We start from the raw sequence: 16929 nt of genomic DNA on the forward strand, positions 1-16929 counted from the left end.
ACGGCAGGAGACCTCAGAATACATCATCTTGGAAGCCTGTGAGTTTCAACATGTTTTGATACTGAGGAAAATTTCCCCTCATTTATGGTTGCCCTCTCGTCAAATCTTTTCTAAGCATCTACTGTGTGCCAGGGACAATCCTAGGTGCTGGGACACAGCTGAGACCCAGAACAAAAACTCTGCCCTCCCTGAACCCACACTCATCTCAGGGATCACAGCCTGCTGTGGCTCTCCTTGGTAAGCGCATTAGAAAGGGCTCCATGCCAAAAACAGTCGTCCCTGCGTATCCACGGCAGGTTGGGTCCAGGACCCCCATGGATACCAAAATCTGTGGATGCTCAAGTCCCTAATATAAAATGGGAGAGTATGGCCGGGCGCGGTGGCTCAAGCCTGTAATCCCAGCACTTTGGGAGGCCGAGACGGGCGGATCACGAGGTCAGGAGATCGAGACCATCCTGGCTAACATGGTGAAACCCTGTCTCTACTAAAAAATACAAAAAACTAGCCGGGCGAGGTGGCGGGCGCCTGTAGTCCCAGCTACTCGGGAGGCTGAGGCAGGAGAATGACATATAAACCCGGGAGGCGGAGCTTGCGATGAGCTGAGATCTGGCCACTGCACTCCAGCCTGGGCGACAGAGCGAGACTCCGTCTCCAAAAAAAAAAAAAAAAAAAAAAAGGAGAGTATTTGCATATAACCTATGCACATCCTCCTCTATACTTTAAATCATCCTCATTTAAAGTTTTACATTTAAGCTTTACAACAACTCCAGGATTACTCATAGTACCTAATACAATGTAAATGCTACGTAAATAGTTGTTACACTGTGTTCTTTAGGGAACGATGACAAGGAAAAAAAGTCTGCATATTTGTAAGGATGCAATTTTACTTTCAATACATAGCTGGTTGAAACCACACATGTGGAACCAACGGTACGGACGGCCACCATATTCCAGAAAAATACTTGACTTCTCTGTTTTTGTTTGTTTTTTTTTCCTTGAGACAGAGTCTCGCCCTGCCGCTCAGGCTGGAGTACAGTGGCGCCATCTCGGCTCACTGCAAGCTCCGCCTCCCGGGTTCACGCCATTCTCCTGCCTCAGCCTCCCGAGTAGCTGGGACTACAGGTGCCGCCACCTCGCCCAGCTAGTTTTTTGTATTTTTAGTAGAGACGGGGTTTCACCGTGTTAGCCAGGATGGTCTCGATCTCCTGACCTCATGATCCGCCCGCCTCGGCCTCCCAAAGTGCTGGGATTACAGGTGTGAGCCACCGCGCCCGGCCTGACTTCTCTGTTTTTTTAAATATAAAAATGTAAAACCTCCAAAGGCCATACCAGTAGATACTACATTAAAGAACAGGGTCAGGAATGAAAGAGCTGCAAACTGTTTTACTGAAAGCCAAGTAACCTACACCCTTTGAAAAGCTGCCGAAAAACACCTGTGGGCATCAGACGCGACACCCAAGGCTCACGTGCCGACTTCAGGTTGCGTGTGCGTCTCTCTCTCTCCCGCACTGTGTCACATACTCACCTACACTGAGAGAAACTCTGTTCCACAGATCTGAGAAAGAAACTGGCTAAAGGTTTCAAAATGTAGGTCTTCTTTAAGAAAATACCACAGACTAACAGACCCCTGTCAGCCGCTGAGAGAGGTGGCTGTGCACGTGGGCCTGCACACGAAGGTGAGGGCGAGCGGTGCTGGAACTCAACAGCAGCAACCCCGGCCCGCGGTCCCGCTCAGACAATGCTGGTGGCAAATCACACGGACCTTCCTTCGCGGATCTCCAGAGTCATCGACCGAGACACCACGTCTCTAGACGCCAGGTCCTTCGCCACGGGGGCGTATCGCTCCATAAACCTTTCGCCTTGACTGTTAATGAGAATGCCTCCCTCTCCACGACATCCTTCCGTAATGAGACAACCAGCACCATATATGCCTGCAAAAAAACCCAAACATTTATAACCTAACAATTGCTAGGACTCTATTTCAAATGCATTATTTTTTTCAAGATATTTTTTGGGGGAGAGAGGAAGAAGATATGCAGAAGGCATTATATGCAAAACTGAACAGAAAGAACAGTTAAGATACAGTAGAAAGTCTGGATAACAAAAAGCACTGACGAGGCTGACAGCTGCAGCAGAGGTTGGGGCAGAGCAGTGTCCCCAGCGAGGAGAAAGGCCAGCCCACAGACCTCTGGCCGATACTCTGAATACAGCCCAGTGTACACTGGATGCCTCAAATTTTGTTTTAATTTTTGAACATTCTTTGGTACTATGATACTGTGGTGACTAGTTAAGGATACCAGCTTGGAGAATTCATATCTAAATTACTCAAACAGTGGCAAGGACAGTAATAATGATTATTTTAGTTAATATTCACACTGCACTTGCTAGGGGCAGTTCTAGCTGCTTTCCACGTGTTAACTCATTTAAGTCTTACAACAACTCCGGGTAGTACTACCCCCTTTCTCAGGGACAGCAAATTAACGCTTTGTAACATCCAGTCATGCAGTTGAGGACACAGCTCAAACCCAAACCTGGGCAGTCCGGCGGTCTGTGCTCCAAACAGTGGCTCTGTGACTCCTCAATGCGATGAGAAACAGGGCATGCCTAGCTCTCGAATTTTAACAAAGGAGATCAAAAACCCAAAACTAAACGTATTTCAAAAGCTACAATTTTTGTTAGTATACAAAAAGGGCAATCTTGCTTTTAAAACGAGAATGTGATTCTTGCATCTCACCTGTCTTTTGATTTTCTAAGTTTCAATGCTCTTTTTTCTGTGGATTACTTCTCACATACTGAAGACAAAGCACGAGAAGTAGAGCTCTAAGCAAATTACAGAGGGAATTCAGGGGCTCAGTGACATTTTATTGATTAAAAAAAGTAATAAAAAATACAACAGACCAGGTGCAGTGGCTCATGGCTATAATCCCAGCACTCTGAGGGGCCGAGGCAGGAAGATCGCCTAAGCCCTGGAGTTTAAGACCAGCCTGGGCAAAACAGTGACACCCTGTCTCTACCAAAAACAAAACAACCCTCAAGCATTAGCTGGCATGGTAACGCATGCCTGTAGTCCCAGCCGTTTGGGAGGCTGAGGTGGAAGGATCCTTTGAGCCCGGGAGACAAAGGCTGCAGTGAGCCAAGACTGCTCCACTGCACTCCAGCCTGGGCAACAGAGCAAGACCCCGTCACTAAACAAATTAAAAACAAAAACCTACAACAAATTCATTCCTTATTTTCATCCCTTCCAGGGATCAGAAAGCTGACACTGACAGAGAAAGAGAAGGCACACGTCTGGTTCTTCAGCACCACTTCAGGGGTCTCCATCGTCCACAGGTCAGAAAAGCAACTCAGAGAAGTCCAGGACGAGTCACCTCAAACGAGAGGCAGATGTGTGTGTCTCTCTCTGACTCATTCTGAAGAACCTCCCCCAAACTCAAGACTTCAACTGTCATTTCTGTGTTAATGTCTCCAAATTGCACATTCACAAGCTCAACCGTCAGACGTCCCCGAGATGAGCGCATCTTCCCCACAACAAGCTCCCTCAGTGGTCGTGTGGGCTGAGCCCCAATGTCCGAACGTCACATGCGGTTCTGTCACGGCTGTGCCCTGACTTTACATCCCATCATCGCGGGAGCTCCATGTTCTCCTACAAAGCCGAAATCTGCCTGTGCTGCTTCTGGGTTCCACGGCATTGTCCCAGCTCTCAGAATGCTCACTCGGTAAACCCTGATGGAGACCCTACCGCGTGCTGGGCCTGGGCCACCCAGCTAACGAGAAGACCTGCCTGCCCGAGGAGCTGACGACCTCGTTGCGAAGAGGGACACTGAACAATCCCTGCTTTACCTTTTTTTTTTGAGACAGAGTCTACTCTGTTGCCCAGGCTGGAGTGCAGTGGTGCGATCTCGGCTCACTGCAACCACTGCCTCCCAGGTTGAAACATTCCTCCCATCTCAGCCTCCCAAGTAGCTGGGATTACAGGTACATGCCACCATGCCATGCTGATTTTTGTATTTTTAGTAGAGATGAAGTTTCACCATGTTGGTCGGGTTGGTCTCGAACTCCTGACCCCAGGTGATCCGGCCGCCTTGGCCTCCCAAAGTGCTGGGATTACAGGTGTGAGCCACCGCGCCTGGCCTCAATCCCTGCTTTACTGCTGGCATAAGCATCACCAAGGCAGGGTTTAGGGCTCTTGAGAAATGCATAAGATGCTGGCCCAAACTGCCTTAGGGGAAGGAGAGTGTGGGAAAAGTCTCCTTAAGGAAATGACATTGAAGTTAGGACCTGAGAGCTGAGGAAGCTGATCTTCAAAACCATGTTATTACATAAAACCAGGGAGGAGCAATGAGTAGGCACCACACGCTTACAAGACACACATGAGCTGAACGCCTGCCGGGCAAGGCGTCCTGCCCTACCTGTGGGGTGGAACTGAACAAACTCTAGGTCCTGGCAGGGAAGGCCTGCCCTGGTGATCATGGCCGTGCCGTCGCCGGTGCTGGTGTGGGCAGACGTGCAGCTGAAGTAGGTGCGCCCGTAGCCTCTGGAAACAACAGACAGCAGTGACTGACAGCGGCCCACGTCCGGACCTCCTGTCTGGTGAGATCATAGAACGGACACAGCAGCCCCCGGGCACCGTCTTCTCAGTGCTGTCTGTGTGCACACAACCCTCTACTCACGCACACCCCACACACATCACTGGGGGCCATGCCAGTGGAGCTGCTACCCTAGGCAGGTAGGATAGAAGCCTGGGATCGGAGAAGGGACTTCCATTTGTATTTTGTTTATTTATTTATTTTGAGACAGGGTCTAACTCTGTCACCCAGGCTGGAGTACAGTGGCATGATGTCAGCTCATGGCAACTTCCAGCTCCCAGGTTCAAGTGACTCTTCCGCCTCAGCCTCCCGAGTAGCTGGGATTACAGGTGTGCACCACCACGTCCATTTAATTTTTGTATTTTTAGTAGAGATGGGGTTTCGCCATGTTGGCCAGGCTGGTCTCGAACTCCTGACCTCAAGTGATCCTCGCACTTCGGCCTCCCAAAGTGCTGGGATTATAGGCATGAGCCACTGCACGCCTGGCCCTATTTGTATTTTAGCTTTGTGCTGTTCAAAAGGTTTCCCCAACAAGCATATACTACTTTTATAATGAAAATTTTAAAATTTTTACGGATTTTGTTTTTTTCTCCCCGATTTACTAAAGTATGATGAATTAAAAAAAAAAAAAACTATATATTTAAGGTGTACAACGTGATGATTTATATATATTTTGTGAACTGATGACACAATCAAATTAATACACATCTATCACCTCATATAATTATCCATTTTTTGGAGATACAGATGCCTAAGGTCTATTCTGTTTGCAAATTTCAAGTTATAATATTAATGATACCCACTGTGCTGTATAATATTCACTATAGCCACCATGTTGTATAATGTTAACTCTAGCCACTGTGCTGTATAATATTCACTACAGCCACCGTGCTGTATAATAGTCACTATAGCCACCATGCTATATATTCACTATAGCCACAGTGCTGTATAATATTCACTATAGCCACCATGTTATATATTAGACCTTCTGAACCTCACCTGGTAACGGGAAGTCACACCTTTCATCAGCATCGCCGCAGTCTGCATTCCCCCAGCCCCTGGCAACCACTGTCCTACTCTGTTTCCATGAGTTTTGACTTTTTTAGATTCCACGTATAAGTGACATGCAGTGTCTGTCATTCTGTGCCTGGCTTGTTTCACTTAACATAATGACTTTGGGTTCATCCATGCTGTCACAAATGGCAGGATTCCCTTCGTTTTCACAGCTGAGTAATATTCAGTTGTGTATACACACCACATTTTCATTAAACACCAACACATATTTAGGTTGTTTCCATATCTTGGGTACTGTGAACAACGCTGCAATGAACATGGGGGTCCAAGTGTCTCTTTGAGCTTCTGATTTCATGCCCTTTGGATATACACCCAGAAATGGGGTTGCTGGAGCACATGGTAGTCCTGTGAATTCTGAGGAACCTCCAGAGTTTTCCACAATAGTTGTACTAATTTACATTCCCCCCAACAGCACACAGGGTTCCCTTTTCTCCACATCCTCACCAACACTTGCTCTCTTTTGTCCTCTTGGTAACAGCCATTCTAACTGGAGTGAGATGAGATGATGTCTCATTGGGGTTTTAATTTGCATTTCTCTGGTGCTCAGTAATGCTGAGCATTTTTTCATACATCAATTGGCCATTTGTTTGTCTTCTCTGGAAAAATATCTATTCAAGCCCTTTGTCCATTTTTAGTAGGGTTGTTTTTTAGTAGGGTTTAGTAGGTTGGTTTTAGTAGGGTTTTTTTTTGCTATTTTAGATACAAAGATATTATTAGATATATGGTTTGGAAAATATTTTTTCCCAACCTGTAGTTTTGCTGATTTTTTCCTTTGCTATACTGACACTTTCTAACTTTGAAAATGGTTAAAGTAACTGACAGTGTATAACATTAAAGTTACTTATTTTCATTATGTGGAGAAGAAGGACTTACCCATCCCAGGAATCAGTATTAACACAGTACCCACTAAAACAAGAGGGATTTTGCCAAAAAACCCCATGGGACTCTTTGGGCCGCAGTTTCCTCATCTAAAATCGGGACAGGTAAGCTGTGAACCTGATGGCAGCCACTCCGGTCTACTGAGGGCCATGCTTTCTCACCGTCTGAGGCAGGTGCTCCCGTCCTTACCCTTTACAGGTGAGGAACCACGGCTGGGAGAGGCCATCACCCTCACAAGTTTATATCAAGGCCTGTGTCTGAACCGTTATTCTACAATACCTTTATTTTCATTAAAACAAAGAAACTCTAAATGAAAGTTATTCATTTTTATAAATGAAATAAAGTAGAAATTAGAGTCCTACCCTGTGGCAACAACAGTGTTCTTTGCTCTTATGCGATGGATGGACCCGTCCTCTATGCACAGTGCGATGACACCACGGCACTCCCCGTTCTCCATCAGGAGATCCAAGGCAAAATACTCCACAAAATAGCTGGTATCATATCGCAGAGACTAAAAGAAAGGAAAAAAAAGGGCAGGAAGTGTTAAGCCAACCTTTAAGGTTTTAAGGTGGTATTTGCTCGTGTGAATAGGTGAAAGAACCTGATCCAAATGGACCAGGTAAATCCAAGGAGATCAGCAACAGAGTCAAGGACACTGTCAGAGCCTGAGAGGCATTCCACACCGAGCAGCACAAACAAGGCAGGTGCACTAGAGAACGCAGCAGCAACAGCTCCTATTTTGGTGACACATTTCCTATTTCTACACAACCCGAAGAGGCACTCCACACTGTCTGGTGGCCACAGGCAGCTCCGCTCAGAGTTTGGTGCCATAGTGAGGTCCACAGACCATGGGGTCACAGCCCAGGTGGGAGCTGCTGGCAACACATAACCACTTAATTAATTAAAATAAATCAAACGTTCAGCTCTTCAGCTACACCTGCCACATTAGCAACAGCCACATGTGGCTGGCAGCTCCCAAAGCGGACGGTTGCAGACAAGCAGATTCCAGCACCGCAGAAAGGTAGGCACTGGACAGCGCTGCCCGCCTGGACCTGCTATTCCCTCAGCCGGTGCGAGGTACCCTCGTAAGCCTGGGCCAGCTCCCCACATGACAGCTCCTGCTCTGGACGGAGCTGCTTTCTCCTCCCACCACACACTCGTCCATGTACTCAGCCACAGAGAAGGCACTGGTGTTCTGACAACTTGCAAATTAATGGTCTGTCCCCATTCATCAGAAAACAACAGAGTTCAGAATATTGAATACTCTGAATCGACACTGTTCAGAATATTATTTGGCCATGCCAAAGTTGACCCTGATTACTCAGTAACTATTGTCACCTCAAGTCTTTGCCCAGTGATAACAGTTAATATTAAAACAATCCATGGCCGGGTGTGGTGGCTCACGCCTCTAATCCCAGCACTTTGGGAGGCTGAGGCGGGTGGACTGCCTGAGCCCAGGAGTTCGGGACCAGCCTGGGCAACATGGGAAACGCTGTCTCTACTAAAATACAAAAAATTAGCCAGGCATGGCGGTGTGCACCTATAGTCCCAGCTACTCAGGAGGTTGAGGCAGGAGAATCACTTGAACCCGGGAGGTGGAGGTTGCAGTGAGCAGAGATTGCGCCATTGCACTCCAGCCTGCGTGACAAGAGTGAGACTCCGTCTCAAAAACAAAGCAAAACAAAACAAAACAAACAAAACCAACCCATTCAGGAACTCAGAGGTAGTAAAAGAGCCTTAAAATGCTTTTTTTCTTTTTCTTTTTTTTTGAGATGTAGTCTCACTCTGTCATCTAGGCTGGAGTGCAGTGGCGCGATCTCGGCTCACTGCAAGCTCCGACTCCCGGGTTCATGCCATTCTCCTGCCTCAGCCATTCTCCTGCCTAAGCCTCCCGAGTAGCTGGGACTACAGGCACCCACAACCACGCCTGGCTAATTTTTTTGTATTTTTAGTACAGACGGGGTTTCACAGTGTTAGGCAAGATGGTCTCAAACTCCTGACCTTGTGATCCGCCTGCCTCGGCCTCCCAAAGTGCTGGGATTATGGTGTGAGCCGCCGTGCCCAGCCTGTTCTTTTTCTTTTTTTGAGACAGGGTCTCCTATTGCCCAGGCTGGAGTGCAGTGGTATGAACATGGCTCATTGTGGCCTCAACCTCCTAGTCTCAAGTGATCCTCCTGCCTCAGTCTCCTAACTGGGATTACAAGCATGTACCACCATGCCCACCTAATTTTTAAACTTTTTGTAGAGACAGGGTCTCGCTATGTTGTCCAGGCTGGTCTCAAACCTCTGGTCTCAAGTGATCCTCCTCCTTGGCCTCCTCTGTGCCTGACCTGCTTGCTCGGTTCTGACATGTTGAGTATCACATACCCCAAGTTAAAAACCTGGTATATAAGATTATCAGTTCACCTTTCCAAAATGGACACAAGAAATAACATATTGCCTTAGGGGCAGCTTCTCAGAGCACATGCCTGGTCCTTTCACAGCAACAGTCGCTGCATGTGTCCTACGCCGCTGTTCTCTGCTGCTTTTTACATAATCTCTGGCGGACTCACTGGGCACGCTAACCCATTCCCCGCTGTCACCATAAGCCCCAGCACTACATGTCCTGTCTCAGTGGACCGGGGGTGGCCCTACCCTTCCATATAAGGTGTGCAATAGTGAGTGGCCGGTCCGATCAGCCACACAGCAGCACCGATGGGCCTGCCCGCCCTTTCCAAATTTGAGGCTCTGTCCACCAAATGCACGCTGATAAATCTTCCCATCTTCAGTTCTGCTGAACGGCATGCCGTAATTTTCCAGCTGTGAAAGATAAAAACAAACAAAAACCTTATTGCCTTAAAGGAGTCAAGATATTCATAGCTCATCTACACTGAACAACTTTAACACAAATCTGCAAACCCAAAGGAACCTATTTTATGAAAATGTCAACACATCAAAGAGAAGTCTTCTTGTTACGTGTAATGCATAGTTCGTGACGGAAAAAGACTCCTCTTGTGGGCTTTGCTCATCACCATTCTTTCGGCCGGCCACATCTGCCTCAATTGCTTACATCCTTTCCAGGACTCTTTTTGACTAGAAACAGACCACGAGGGAGCCCAGAGCCTCCCGCCCATCACCTCAACCACGGCGGCGGGAGCCTGCTCTGTCATGTAGTGGATGGCATCCTGGTCCCCCAGCCAGTCGGAGCCCTTCACGGTGTCGTAGAAATGCCACCTCCAGTTGTCCTCCTCCATGTTCCCCAGAGCAGCGTTGATTCCTCCCTGGAAACACCAACCACTCCTTACAAGCCACACACAGGAGCCCCAGCTTTGTCTTCCAGGCCCAAATCCACCCACTGGGGGATCCAGAGAAAGCCAACTCCTCATGCGGTGACTCCCGGCGAGGGCTGACCTCAGCGGAGGAGCAGCGAGGCCCGACAGATTCCGGGTCACAACCCTCCCCAGCTCGCCCAGTGATTCAATCCCTTAGCCTCCGTCTCCTCATCTGTGTGGTGGAGACAGAGGGAGCTCCAGGAAGGGCGGACTGGAGCCGTGAGGGAAAAGCTACCTGTAATATGCTTATTACCTAACATATCTGGCACAGAAAAGGTACTCAGCAAATCTTTCCGGATAATGGTATTAACAAATCTTCCCAATGGCATTTAAGGGCATGTGTTAAAGACCAGAAGTGCTTCCTGCCAAGTAACAAGCTCCACACTCAGAGTCACACTCCCTTGTACCCCTACTTCCTCTGGCTGTGTGTGCCCACCACCGTCTTACTCCTCAGAGAGTCCCAGAAGACAGCAGCACAGGGACAAATAAAGCCCTTGCCCTTTCCTTCCCCACCCTAAATTCTGATTCCTCCTCTTTAGATGATCTCCTTTTCTTAAGGTGTTGGGGCGGTGGGGGTGGGTGGGGAGGAAAGTAGGCGAGATGGTCAGAGAAAACCCAAGTGTGACTGGAGTCCCAACTAGGAGTGACAACAAGGTTCCAGCCCTTCCAAGTCTCCAGGGAACAGGCTCCAGGGAAAGATCGCTGAGAGGATGAGCTGAGTGAGCAAGGCACAGCAAGAGGCCATGTGGCTGGAGCATGGGGAGGAGGCAGGAGGCTGCCCAGGTAGAAAGCGCAAGGCTGTGCGGGACCTGCACAGAGTGGGAGCACGGTGGGGCACCTTTCTCTTACCTGCGCTGCAACAGTGTGTGACCTGGTAGGAAACAGCTTTGTAACACATGCTGTATTAAACCCTGCCTCAGAAAGGCCAAATGCAGCTCGCAAGCCTGCCCCTCCAGCGCCTACCACCACTGCATCAAATTCATGATCCACTACTGGATACTGAGCAGAAATCTGGAAAAGAAAAATTCACCTGTCAATCACGTGCTCCACTACGCCAAACACGAAGACTCTTGTTACAGTGAAGGAGCTTGACAAAGACAAAAGGACCAACTGCTAGGCACACAGGGCCTCCATCCTGTCCCGGGGCTGAGCCCTGAACAGTGCGGGGAGAGGTGGGCACATTTGTATGTGGAGAAGGGACTGACAATCAGATTCTATGAATGGTAGAGGGTCTGTCCCGTGGGATCAGACTGAGGACCACAACTCTACTTCAGGGCCATGCCTGTGCTTATGGCTGAGAAGATGCCAAGGAGTATTCAGTCGCTACTGTGAGCTTATGAGAAAAGAACTTCTCAGCAAGTTTCAGTTTTTCACTAAATACCAAGGAACCCACACCTGAGTGGGCCCACCGTCCTAATTTCAGTAGGAATTTTATCATCTATCACAGCAGATACTGTTCATTTTATTTTAATTTATTGCTTTATTTGATCCAAATTTAGATCTAGTTTATAGATATGTTAAGAGATATAAGTAAAAATGCTAACATCTATGTTTGTGTTTGTACTTGCAATTGATTATTACTACACTGAAAATAATTTCAGCATGCATTGGACACCTATGAGAAATTTTTCTCTTATGTCTATGACTCATATGAAAACAAACTGGTATAGATCCTTACCCCCAAGCCAAAAAAATCATTTATAATGGAATAAAAAGCATGAACTTACGGAATCTGAAACTTTAGCAGATGCCCTCTTGTTCCCATCAACAGTGAAGTGAAAACCTCGGGTTCCTGTTTGCAACACTGTTGGCCACTGGTGACACAGAAGACACAGATGCAGAGGGTTAGTGTCCTGAAGGAACAGATGCTATGGGGGACAGTAATTTAAACTTCCCCTTGCAAACTGTTCCCCTTCTTATGTACCCAGGTGCTCCTGTGCATCCAGGGAGCTCAGCTGAGACTCTCTACTTAACCCTGAAGGGCAGCCGAAGGGGCGAGGAAGGACTGAGCCCCCGGTCGTCCTTTCCACCCCCGACTCGGCACTCTAGAAAACCAGGATGAAGCCTGTTTCCAAACAGGATACTCACTGACTCAGATACGACATGAAAAAGGCACACTTCCTCTGTAAAGTCTTAATTTATGCTACTTAGTGGAGAAGGGGAAGACATCTATATCGTATTACTGTATGTGGTATTTTGCAAATAATGAAGCATTTTAACTGGCTCCATCATAGCCCTTTCCACATTACAGTTCCAATCGTCCATGAGGGCTTGCGGTCAGTTCAAAAGGCACTGGACACTGAATCAGGAGATCTGTATTCTGGAGCAGTAAAAGCTGACAGCCCAGAGGGACGAGGTGTCATCCCTTCATCACACAGGAGGACGTTGGATGCACACTCTCCCCTGCCTGGCTGCTCCTGAATTTTTCCTGGCCAATGTCTACAACTTGACACATCTTGCTGCTTAGATTTTCCATCTTAGAAATCTTTACCCAAGAAAACTGGTTTTAGTGTTTAGTTTTTAGCGGCTGTGTGTAAGAGGTGACACTGTCCATATGCTAAGGTTGGCCAGCCATTTAGAGGATACATTTTCCATTCTGCTGGGTGCATTTTAGAAGACCACTGAATAGTCTCAGAAATATCATAAAGAATAGTTTTAGGGGCTGGGCGTGATGGCTCATGCCTGTAATCCCAGCATTTTGGGAGGCCAAGGTGGGTGGATCATCTGAAGTCAGGAGTTCAAGACCAGTCTGGCCAACATGGGGAAACGCCGTCTCTACTAAAAATTAGCCGGGCATGGTGGTGGGCACCTGTAACCCCAGCTACTTGGGAGGCTGAGGCAGGAGAATCGCTTGAACCCAGGAGGCAGAGGTTGCAGCGAGCCTAGACTCTGCCACTGCACTCCAGCCTGGGCAACAGAGCGAGACAACGTCTCCAAAAAAAGAAAAGAGAGAGAAAAGGAAAAAAAAAAAAGCTTTAGGAAATAATACACTCAGCAATCAGAAGAGGGGATGTGAGGGATGTCTTCAAGTATTTAGAAATACTTGCAATTCAGAAATTACTTATTATGTGGGATAAAAAATTATTCTCCATTTCTCCAATTTCTAGTCTGTTTTTATTGACATAAGCTAATTCATTTTCTTTTTTCAGAAAATGAATGAGAAAGAACAAATATTCTTCTACCTTAGTATAATTTTTGACAAGGTAAAATCATATTTTAAGAAAGAAGTCTTTGAAATAATTTTAATACAAATGTTCTAGAAAATTTTGTGAACTGCCCTATCAGCAGGTAACAGCACCAATAACAACAGTGTATTACACCAAATGTAAGTAGAAACAGTGAGATCACTAAATGTTTATTTGTTCTTTCCAGGATGCTGACGTGGAATACTCACTGCCCGCCCCCCGCCACACACACACAGAGCCAGCTTAAAAGGGGCAGCTCCCATAACACAACCGTGAACAAATTATCACGCCATTCCCCTGGGGACAAGGACACTCACCCTCTGTGTCTAAATCTAATCTGGGGCAGAGTTTTGAATTTGAAAGCCCAACTTTAAGCCAATTTCAGTCTTTAGATAAAACTGAAAACTAGTTTTGACACAAGACTAGTCTTGTGTGCCAATTATTAACTGTTTTGGGAGAAACTATCAAACATTTCCTCTAAGAAAAAAATGGGGAACATATGAAAGGAATATTAGACCTTGCTTAACAATATGTAATTTCAGGCGACTGAATTAGGAGGTGGAGGGGGAAAAGTAAGAAGTGCAGAGACATTAATCCCAAAATCTAGCAAAGTGAGGGGTCCTCATCTAATCAAATGCAACTATAAATCATGAGCAAGAAACTAATCTGCATGTACAACCCATACAATCAGAGAAGCAGCCAGTGAAGAACCTAAACAGGCATGACCGTATCAGGAAGAAGCAGAAGTAGGGTAGTGAACTAAATCCCCTCTCCAGGCAAGAAGTCTAAAACGGATAAAAATGCACCTGCACATCCACTAAAGAAACAGAGGTCTTACAAATACCAGGAGTTGGTATCAGAAACAGGAATTGCTTTCATGGAAAATGAACTGGGGGCGGTGGTATACTCACTGATTCTTTTACAACTACGTGTAATTATTCTCACTAGAATTTTAGTGTTTATTATTTTAAAACCGGATACTTAAAATACAGTTCAGCCAGGTACAGTGGCTCATGCCTGTAATCCCAGCCCTTTGGGAGGTTGAGGCGGGCAGATCACGAGGTCCGGAGATCGAGACCATCCTGGCTAACACGGTGAAATCCCATCATTACTAAAAATACAAAAAAATTAGCTGGGCGCGATGGCAGTAGTTCCAGCTACCGGTGAGGCTGAGGCAGGAGAATGGCGTGAACCCAGGAGGCGGAGCTTGCAGTGAGCCAAGATAGCGCCACTGCACTCCAGCCTGGGCCACAGAGTGAGAATCCCTCTCGGAAAAAAAAAGAAACAAAAACAAATACAGTTCACACATGGTTACTGTGCACAGGCTGTGAACCCTGGTTCACAAGAGCACCACCAAAGGTTTCAAACATTACCCACAGAAACCCCACTAACCCCACGGAAAGACGGAACCTCACAGAGGATTCAAGTAGGTCGGCTGGCTCTGGATCCTGGACTTGGCCCCTATCTAAAGACCCTTGGGAAAAATCTCTGAGACTCCCAACTGATATTAATATCCAGGTTTCATATCAAAACCAAGTCACAATTTTTCAAATAAATCAGCGAAAACATCATGAAGAACGCAGACTGGAATGCCACTGTTGCTACAATTATCCCAGGAAGCAAAACAAACGCTTACTACTGTAATGGCCTAAATAATGTATTTCTAGAACATCATTAAACACATGCAGAACAAACCATTCAAAGAAATCAATTTGTCCTAGAACCCATATACTGGATATTCATATTGAGGGATTTGAAAAACTTCACCTGAAGTAAGCAGTTAACCCAGTAACTAAGTTTCTTGGTTTTACTTTTCCTCTGATTAAACTGTTTTCGAACAGTTTGCAAGCTGTGTCAGTGCATCAGGACATAAAAAGAAACCAAAAACGAAGTCTGATAAGCTTGTCACTTGAAAGCAGCTGTAAATATAGAATGATCAAAACACCACAGAACTGGCCAAAATGAGATTAAAAAATTCTCTCTGGACTTTACTGAAATTATCCTCAGCATCTATTTTCCAAACACATTTCTCAGTTGGCTATCATGAATTTCTTTTTTTCTGCTAATTTGATTATGTTGTTACTTTGTAAACTCCAATTCTTCAGGAAAAAAAACCTATCTGAAATGCCGATAAACATACTGCTTGCAGGCAGAATTTCTGTAGGAAACGCTAACTTCAAGATAAAAAGACTTTTACAAAACCCAAGACTAAATTTTGGTTCAATTTTGCTATCTTGCCATCTTGTTTGAGGTGCCTCCGCCGCTGGCGGGGTCTTAGGCTGCAGAAGGAACACTGGGCACCATCTGGGTTGAGGACAAAGGCACCAGCCCTTGCTTTTCTCCAATCACAAGCTAACGTTTCCCCTAAAAAGCCCCACTGACCATGGGCTTTACTTCCTGCGTGTGGACGCCCTCCAAGCAGCTCTTAAAAGCCCAAGATGCGGCAGGGATCTCTGCTCAGTCAGCACCAACCACAGCAACACACTAGAACGTTTACATGCTTTCTGATGTTGACAGGACGGCAGTATGACTAATCTTCACATTTAATTCAACGAGGTTTTAAATAACTATTTCAAAAAGGAGAAAACTGCACATTTATGGGCATAATTCAAATCAATATTGCTGAATGTCTTGGTTCCTACTGACATTTTTACTCTGCAATTTAAAATTACTTCGTAATTAAGGAGGTGGGTGGGTAAGTTCATTCAAAAGAACCAAGCAACGAAACCTATCCAATTCAGCTTGATTAACTAAAACCCTAGAAGGCCGATTCTGAAGGTGCAATCGTAGAGGGCACATTCAGACAAACTCAGAGAGCAAGGGCTCAGGGAAGTATAACCCTGACCATCATCCTGGACTAAGCCGAGCCCGGCCCTCGAGGCACTCAGCTCACAGGCAAGCACAGGTCCCGGCGTCCTCACCCGGTCAGTGCGCTGAGCTCTCCATCTGATTTTTAAAAACTGGCACAGCTGCTTTTAAACACTGGCACAGTTTTGGTGGCACAAGGGCCACCAAACGCGACCGAAAGTAGAGGCCCTTAACTTACAAGGTCCCGAAGTGGACATGCACAGATTTGCCCTTTCTGGAAAGCAGAACTGCAAGCCCAAGCTCGGGCGCGCAGCGCTACCAACCGGACGCCCACCGGCCGAGCCCGGCCACTCCTCGCACCCACCCGGGCGGTTTCACCCGCCCCGCACGCCCCACCCACGGGCTGCGGGCGGCCCCTAGGGACAACCCGCACAGAGGGCGGCAGAGGCCCGGCCCAGCCCAGCCCAGCCAGGGCGGCCACGGGCCGCTATCCGCTCGGGTGACCTTGGGCAGAGACGACTCCTCCCCGAGTCCACCCGCCAGGCACTGAGGCGAGGGGCTACCTCAGCCCGCGGGGTCCCCAGACCCCAGGCCCGGACTAAAGGGGCAGAGATGACGACCAGCAAGCCCGGGGTCGTGACCTTCACCGGGACGCGGACTACCTGCTAAGGACCGAGCTCCCCGGTCCCCCGAGTCCGCCCCGCGGCTCCCCCCGGCACCGACCTAGGGCTCTCCCAGCCCCTTCCCGATCCCGGGACAGGAGGCGCGGGGGCGCGGGGACCCGGCGCCCGCTCCACTCGCATCCGCTGGGGACCGTCCCGCTCCTACCGCCGCCTCGGACCCCGCCTGTCCCGCCCCGGTCCACGGTACGGACTGACCGCCTTGGCCAGCGCCAGGCGCCGAGTGCTCAGCAGCCGCGACAGCCTCCGGACCCCCGACATGACTGTTGACGCCGCCACGCAGTCCAGCCAGTCCCTGCGCAGACCGCGCCTGCGCACCACGCCGGAGGCGGGGGGGGGGGGGGGGGGGTCGCGCTAGGCGGATATCGCGCCTGCGCACCACGCCGGGGTCGAGCGGTGCGGTAGT

At 47.9% G+C, this 16929-nt stretch overlaps 1 protein-coding gene across 2 annotated transcripts in view; it reads right to left on the bottom strand.

The window, feature by feature from the left end:
* SDHA (succinate dehydrogenase complex flavoprotein subunit A) overlaps positions 1-16929 on the bottom strand; it is a 31419-nt gene extending 14490 nt beyond the window's left edge. Inside the window, exons 1-8 of one of the 2 annotated variants that reach the window (XM_030927080.1) lie at positions 16722-16929; positions 11578-11664; positions 10700-10861; positions 9656-9799; positions 9174-9338; positions 6902-7050; positions 4410-4534; positions 1763-1931 (exon numbers count right to left, since the gene is read on the bottom strand). In XM_030927080.1, coding sequence (XP_030782940.1) covers positions 1763-1931; positions 4410-4534; positions 6902-7050; positions 9174-9338; positions 9656-9799; positions 10700-10861; positions 11578-11664; positions 16722-16784 — 1064 coding nt within the window. In that variant the 5' untranslated portion in view covers positions 16785-16929. The remainder of the gene's footprint in view (positions 1-1762; positions 1932-4409; positions 4535-6901; positions 7051-9173; positions 9339-9655; positions 9800-10699; positions 10862-11577; positions 11665-16721) is intronic. The other variant, XM_030927081.1, reaches the window with a different exon arrangement.

This window comes from Rhinopithecus roxellana, chromosome 3 (assembly GCF_007565055.1).
Source record: "Rhinopithecus roxellana isolate Shanxi Qingling chromosome 3, ASM756505v1, whole genome shotgun sequence".
Taxonomy (NCBI): domain Eukaryota; kingdom Metazoa; phylum Chordata; class Mammalia; order Primates; family Cercopithecidae; genus Rhinopithecus; species Rhinopithecus roxellana.